General features: G+C 43.4%; 1 protein-coding gene across 1 annotated transcript in view; it reads right to left on the reverse strand.

Annotated features, from left to right (window-relative positions):
- Positions 1-8,110, reverse strand: part of LOC108664397 — a 21,179-nt gene that overhangs the window by 11,912 nt on the left and 1,157 nt on the right. Inside the window, exons 2-9 of the mRNA XM_047882353.1 lie at positions 7,063-7,864; positions 6,333-6,560; positions 5,795-5,871; positions 5,624-5,757; positions 4,328-4,492; positions 3,018-3,128; positions 2,279-2,451; positions 1,918-2,097 (exon numbers count right to left, since the gene is read on the reverse strand). Of these exons, the coding sequence (XP_047738309.1) occupies positions 1,918-2,097; positions 2,279-2,451; positions 3,018-3,128; positions 4,328-4,492; positions 5,624-5,757; positions 5,795-5,871; positions 6,333-6,560; positions 7,063-7,864 (1,870 nt within the window). The remainder of the gene's footprint in view (positions 1-1,917; positions 2,098-2,278; positions 2,452-3,017; positions 3,129-4,327; positions 4,493-5,623; positions 5,758-5,794; positions 5,872-6,332; positions 6,561-7,062; positions 7,865-8,110) is intronic.

The following is an 8,110-nucleotide window of genomic DNA, read 5'->3' on the forward strand; positions in this document are numbered from 1 at the left end:
GCACCACTCAAGGTCAACGGTAGAAAAGCTGCCAAAGGCCGCTTTCTTCCTTTTTCTTTATCGCTACGATTAAATTCGAGGAAGAAACAATCCAAAGATCAAATAGAGCTTTAAAATGTTAAAAGCAAACAGCCTAAAACTCCGAGCTCTAATTAGATTGTTTTCGTTCCTCAAACGAAAATTATTAAATATGTCACATCCAACATCATCATGTATGTCACTTTCAACGTCATACATCATGTATGACACGTTCAATATCCGTTTCCATGCATGTTACATTCAGCAACTTCACACACCAGTTATTGTTGTCTGTCATTATGTAACAACATCAACAATTTAACATAACTATTAATAACTGTAATTATGTATCAACATCAACATCAGTTATCATGCATGTTACATTCAACATAAGTTATGTCGATTTCAACATTTATTATCATGCAAGTATGTCACATTCATTCATGCAAGTATCAGTATGGTAGCAGACAAGATACAGAAAGTTACCGGACTTAACAAATGAGTCAAGCCTTACGGCCCCCCGGGGCCTCCTACACACATAATAGTGAACTGGGGTCGTCGTCGAGGCCCCTGGGGGCCAGTCCACGACTACATCTGTCCTCTGTTGGGCCAGCTGATGCCCTCAGATTTGTCATCCGATGCTCTCTGTTGGGCCAGCTGATGCCCTCAGATTTGTCATCCGATGCTCTCTGCTGGGCTAGCTGATGCACGATGCTGTTGCTTGCATCTCGCCGCTGGTAGTGGTGCAGAGACGGACGATCAGGATTGTGTCCAGGAGCACGTACTGTCTCTAGAAAGTTTAGAGGGCGAACTCACCCTCTCTTAAATCCTTAAACGCGTTAAACAGCCTCGGCCCCGCCACGGAAAGAGAACCTTCCAGCAGGTATTGAAATCAGAGCGCAGTATTCGTGCGTAGTGGAGCTATCCTAAAAAGTCTGCCTGACTGCTGCTTCAATCCCAAAAGTCTCGTTCTTGAAATTAGGTGCCAAGGCGCTTAGTAATCTCCATGTGTACAGAATGACATACCGGTTACCTCTCCCGTCTCCTCGGCAGTAATTACAGGTCACAGTTGTTCAGCCCCTTCTTCCCGCAGATCCCGGACGTGAAGGTTCGCTGGACCCCTTCTAATAGCCGCACTGCGCCAAGTGTGAATGGGGTCCAGCGCTGGCAGCAGTATTCAAGGAGTATGGGCTCTGAAGAGTGTGAACATCGGTTCAGCTTCTCTTTTGAACGTCCGCCAGATCCCCACCAGTACCATCTGTCGCCTACCTCTTGCGGTTATTGCAGTTACGTGATCACCAAAATTGACCTGAGTATTCATCAACACTCCTAGATCACGAACGAGTCGCTTCTATTCGGTTTCCGAGTTGTCAGGTGCTAGGTAGCGGTGCTTCATACCAGCTCTTCCGCTACCTCTGTATCTCAGGACCTCAAACTTGGTCCCGTTGAACTGCATGTTGTTCACTTGGGCCCAGTCATATATCGCAGAGAAATCTTCTTGCAGCCTCTCGCAGTCCCTCCTGTCCGTGATGGTCATTCGTATCCAGGGCCCATACTTTCGAAAAAAGTTAAGAGATCGTAAGTTCATCAGCCAATCATTGACTGCCTTTCAAGCAAAATCCACCAATCATAGACAAGAAAATAGTGCGTAAGTACTTACGTTCACTTAGCGAGTTTTGAAAGTATGGCCACTGGTGTCGTCCGCGAATGACGATGCAGTGGCGTGGTTCACTGCCACATCTATGTCGGCGATGTGGTAGAGGATAGGACCAACTACCTACCGCACGATGTGAGAACCTAATAAAAACAAAATCTCATCTGGTAAAAGGGGGCAACAACTTGTTGACAGAGGCACCCACCTGCTGACAGGAGCACCCACCTGTTGACAGGAGCACCCACCTTTTGGCAGAGGCACCCACCTGTTGACCGGGACACCCACCTGTTGACAGGGGCACCCACTTATTGACAGGAGCACCCACCTGTTGACAGGAGCACCCACTTATTGACAGGAGCACCCACCTGTTGACAGGAGCACCCACCTGTTGACAGGAGCACCCACCTGTTGACAGGAGCACCCACCTGTTGACAGAGACACCCACCTGTTGACAGGAGCACCCATTTGTTGACAGGGGCACCCACCTGTTGACAGGAGCACCCACCTGTTGACAGGAGCACCCACCTGTTGACAGAGGTACCCACTTATTGACAGGAGCACCCACCTGTTGACAGGAGCACCCTACCTGTTGACAGAGGCACCCACCTGTTGACAGGGGCGCTCTCGTGGTTCCCCAAGGCGGGGAAGACGAGTGTGTTGGGGAAGAAGACCTTGAGCTGGCGCACGGTCTCCCTCAGCACCTTCAGATTGGACTCCTTTGTTTGGTTCCATATGTCGTGGGGAGGCAGGTCACCCGTCCATATGATGTAGTCGATGTCCTGAGCGACAAATGGGCTTTTAATGTATATCATATGTTGTCCGCATGCACATAGGGATGTTATTTCACATGGTCTGTTGTTGGTAGCATGTGAATGTAGTAAGTGACTGTAGCAGGTGAATGTAGTAAGTGACTGTAGCAGGTGAATGGAGTGTATGGATGTCGCGCGTGGATGTACATAGCATGTGGATGTTGCGTGTGGATGCGGCGTGTGGATATGGCGCGTGGATGTGGCGTGTGGATGTGGCGTGTGGATGTGGCGTGTGGATGTGGCGCGTGGATGTAGCATGAGGATGTAGCATGTGGATGTTTAATGGTGTGATGTAAGAATGTTACGTCACAATCATCAACTTGTGTTCTCTCGCCCGCGTGTGCAAAAGAAAAGGTTACTACGCGAAGTAATTACCGTTACCATTTAGATAAGATTACCATTCATCTGTGAATGGTAATTATCACCATACTGACCGGCTGCTGGCTTACTACGCGAAGTAATCACCGTTACCATTTAGGTTATCACTTAACTATGATTATCATTCATCTGTGAATGGTAATGATCACCATACTGACCGGGTGCTGGCGAGCGATGTGCTGATACATGCTGACGATGGTGCGCTCTGGTGTATCACATTTGCGGTAGTCTCCCCACTTCCCCGCCTGCAGGGGGATGAGGGGGTGAGGTTAAATAAAAACATTTACCATACAGAACATTAATACATTAACATTATTGGGTAATATTGTCCAAATATTGGAAGCACCGATATGCTTTTTTACAATGTCGTACTGGGTTAGGATAACGCACTGAAAGACAATAGGTGCATTGATATTAAGGCAAAATCTCACTCATTTTTCCGCAAATTTGTTAGATTTACATACAAAAAAATATATTCGAGAACAAACCAACGAATACTGATTGCATCAGCTTGCTGCTTGCACAATAAATGTTTGAATGTAGAATAAATGGTTGAAAACTTAATGAAACGAGCTAGTCGTGGGTTCGAACCCAGAGAAGCTCTCTTCATTTCTTGGTGTTGCTAGCTGGAGGGCGGCGTTTGGTAGCCGTCAAAGGTGGTGCTCTCAATATTGCCTTGGAATGGTGTCCCTAACTAAGTACATGCTCTGTGCAGAGGACCCGTTGCCTACCCTAACAAAATTTAGAGTCGAGGGCGGCTCTGAATTAAGTACCCCCTAGGACTCGGGGAGCATAGTCCACCAGCATCCCTATTGTCCGCTTTTCGGTCTGCATTCCGGTCCCCGAATCAGACAGCTACCAGAGCCTGGTACTTATTCTGCCAACTTTTGCCCTACTCTCAGGAAACTATAAAGTCGGCAAGGAGGTTCTGACTGGTCGCTGATTACGATCAGGGCCTATACTTTCAAAAAAAGTTAAGAGATCGTAAGTTCATCCGTCAATCACTGACGGCTTTTGGAGCAAAATCCACCAATCATAGGCAAGGAAATCGAGCGTAAGTACTTACGTTCACTTAGCGAGTTTTGAAAGTATATGGCCCCAGGCGATTTAGCAGCAGAAACCGGCGTTGCTGGGGGGTTTAGAGTTTAGACTAATGAAGCGCGCGTGAGTTAAGGGTGCCTTCCTCCAATATCTTGTCAAGAAAAATCTTCCTACAAGTTGCCCCCTACCAGCACACCTACGGTGTACCACTATTTACCGATACCCCAGTAGGGTAAAGTGGGCCCATTGCTCCCTACCAGCACACCTACGGTGTACCACTCTATTTACCGATACCCCAGTAGGGAAAACCAACTACTTAAATTTAATTGCTACTTACTTAAACCTAGATGGAAACTTATAGGAATTAATCCTATAGTTTTGACAATGTAAGTAAGGAAATTTAGTCCTTTAGTCTAGGATCCCCCACCTTCGGGGGTTTGATGAGGCGGATGGGGGGCTTGGGGTATGGGGGGAAGAGAACCCTCCACTTATGGTAGGGGTCGGGGGGCACCCCACACACATCCCCGATGAGGAAGCCGCAGATGCCGTCAGGCTGCATCACCAGGTTCTGCAGCACGTACACGATCTCGTCCTGCCGGGGGGTTAATATGAGATTAGTTATGTGATTATTTGTTAATTATGTGATTATTATGTTAATTATGGGATTATTATGTTAATTAGGCGATTATTATGTTAATTATGCAATCATTATGTTAATTATGTGATTATTATGTTATTTATGTGATTATTATGTTAATTTTATTATGTTAGTTTATGCGATTATTATGTTAATTATGCGATTATTATGTTAATTATGCGATTATTATGTTAATTATGCGATTATTATGTTATATGTCATTATTTTATGCGATTATTATGTTATTTATGCGATTATTTTATCAACAATACCGTACGAAATAAGTAGACATGAATTGGATTATTTTGTTCTTGTTCCCGCATTTTTTGCCGTTTTTACAGGTATTTCCGTTGTTTATTTTATCAACGATAACGTCCGAAATAAGTAGACTGGAATGCGATTATTTGGTTATTCTTGTTGTTGTCGAATTTTTTACCGTTTTTATTTCCGTTGTTGGTTTTATCAACAATACGAAATAGGTAGATTTTATCAAGTAGCTTAGAACGATAAACACGAATAATAAATCAACAGAAGAGAAAGAAGCAAAATAATTTTTTACAAGATACATTCGAAAAAAAGTCACCAGAAGTTACCTATTACTTGAAGTTCAATCAGCATTATTAATGAGACCAATAATTAGGATTAATAAGACTGTTAGATCGATCTACAGGATTAATTAGATCAATTTTCTGGATCAAGTAGCAGGAATAAAATGATCACTTAATTAGATCAATTGTCAAGATCAAAATGACCAATTAGTAAGATTAAAATGATTAATTATTAATACTAATTAGTAAGATCAATTAGTAAGATTAAAATGATCAATTAGTAATATTAATTAGTAAGATCAATTAGTAAGATTAAAATGATTAATTAGTAATATTAATTAGAAAGATCAATTAGTAAGATTAAAATGATCAATTAGTAAAATTAAATTTATAAATTTGTAAGATTAAATCAATTAGCAAGATTAAAACGATCAATTAGAAAGATTAAAATGATCACTATGATCAATTAGTAAGATTAAAATGACCAATTAGTAAGATTAGTAATTAGCAAGATAAACAAGCATGTGACGTCACTGACCGACATGAGGTGCAGGATGCCGAAGCAGACCCTCGGGGTCTCCACATGGAAGTTGGTGCAGAGCTTTGACGCAGCCCTTATGATGTCTTCCTTGGTGTTGCCCTGGTCTATGTAGTGCTGCAGCAGACCTACACCTGCAACACGGGGTCTATGTAGTGCTGCAGCAGACACTGCCGCCCCCTTCCAGCGGCGGCCCCCCGCCGCCCCCCGCCTGCTCCAGCCAGTATTGCACTGCAGTGAAATTCAGCCTGCGGGGGTGAGGGGGAGGAGGGTGTAAAAAAAGGGAAGGGGGTGTAAGAAAATGGCAAAAATGGTGTAGAAAATAGGCAAGGGGGCGTAAAAAAAGGCAAGGAGGGTGTAAGCAATGGGGGGAGGGGCATCTAAAATGTACCCTGAGAAGGAAGGCTAAACGTATGTGTTTAAATGTCATTCAAAAAACACAAGAATGTAAAATGAACACAATCTGTGTAATTATTGATGTATAAAAAAAGAAGTTAAAATTATACATACCTAGTACTACAGTAGATACAAAATGCATCAACTCGGATAATGTAGAATAATATAACAAATATTTAGTTAGATTCAACTGCATGTCGAAAACGGCATTTAAAAAAATTATAACTTATTGACAATTGAACGAGGCATTGCAACAAAAAATTAAAATAAAAACTGATATATTATTGATTATTGAACAACACTAAGCACTGACTTGGCAAAGTCTTGCCGACGCAGATTTTGCAGCTGAGGTTCCGAGAGGTTAAAATCCAGCCAACTGCTGTTGTTGTTCTTGTTATTGACGTAGCTGCTGTTAATGTTGTTATAGTTGCTGCTGTTAAAGCTGCTGTTGTTGTTGTTGTTGAATCGAGGAGACCACCTGTGAGTCGCGAGGTCTTGCGCCAGCTGAGCGGCAGCATCTCTCAAGAAGGACCAGCTGAGACTGGACGCAACATTGAGGGAACGGATAAGTGCAAAAAAATATTGAGAAATTGAGAGAGGGGAAATGATGGTGGCGTGAAAGTGGAAGGAAATGGTTGGGAAAGTAGCGGGAAAGTAGGAGCGGGAAGTGGAAGGAAAAGGCCAGAGTGTTACAGCGGATAAAATCTTTCATTTATTATACGCTACATAAATTCCAATTATGTTAATAAACGAATTACACCTACACGTACTTATAGCTAAGAAACGTGTCAATGGTGAATTGCTAAGGCACCTGGTCAATGGTGAAGGGATTCTTGTTAATCATACTGGTCTATATGAAAGGCTCTACCCTAACTATAAAAATATGTGTACAAATGTACGAAACAAAATATGATATACAAATTTAAGAAAATATGTATATAAAGGTAAGAAAATATAGTGTACAAATATAAGAAAATATGGTATACAAATGTAACAAAATCTGCTACATAAATGTTATCAATATAAAAAGTTACAAAAGTTACCCCGAGGCTCGGAATCGCGCGATACGCTGCGCCTCCTCTGGCGTAGGCGGCGCCTGAATCGCTGCATCGAAATCTTCTTCTTCGTTCCCGATCCCATTCCCGAAGTGGTAATTTTCAAAGTAATTGTCAACAATTATGTCACCTTCATCCCAGCCGTCATCTAAATTTCCGATGCCATTCCCATTCCCGGCGTCATTCCCATTATCGGCGTCATTCCCATTCCCGGCGTCATTCCCATTCACGGCGTCATTCCCATTCCCAGCGTCATTCCCATTCACGGCGTCATTCCCATTCACGGCGTCATTCCCATTCACGGCGTCATTCCCATTCCAGACACCATTCCCATTCCTCCCAAACTTCTTTCTGGCTGGAATTTTGGGGTATGGCACGGCGTGATCTTCGATGGTATTACCATAGACCTCTTCGTCCTCGCCGATCTCGTGATCAAATGTATGTGATCTACGATCTACCACTCCCAGGTCATTCATATCGGATAATTTCAGATTTTTTACGTCGCTCACTCCTTGTCTAGTCCGAGGCTTGGTCCAATGGTTCGTAGAATTTCCGTTTGTTTGCTTCAGTTGGTAATTTTTGTTGTTGTTATCTTCAGCTTTATAGTTGTTATCAGAACTACCAGGAGCGGCATTGGTAGAGTTGGTAGACGGGGTGGTAGAGTTGGTGGTATGATTGGTGATAAACGGGATGGTAGATTTGATGGTAGAGTTGGTGAACGCGGCGGTAGAGGTAGACATGACGTAGTTGTTGCGTTGCGATAGGATGGCGCTGGGACTGAGCGGATGAGCTGGAGAATAAAAATACATTGCGGTTGTTACTTTCGCAACATAAATTAATTGTCATAATTAAAGGATTGAATAGCCTCTTAAACTTTCAAAACAAACGCTCCGATGCGCGGTATGATACGCGCAATCCTAAAAGCACAATCAATTCTCGACAGTCCCAAGCGTTCCCGACAGTCCCAAGCATTCCCGACAGTCCCAAGCGTTCCCGACAGTCCCAAGCGTTCCCGACAGTCCCAAGCGTTCCCGAC

Source organism: Hyalella azteca, unplaced genomic scaffold, assembly GCF_000764305.2.
Source record: "Hyalella azteca isolate HAZT.00-mixed unplaced genomic scaffold, Hazt_2.0.2 contig10282, whole genome shotgun sequence".
Lineage (NCBI taxonomy): Eukaryota > Metazoa > Arthropoda > Malacostraca > Amphipoda > Hyalellidae > Hyalella > Hyalella azteca.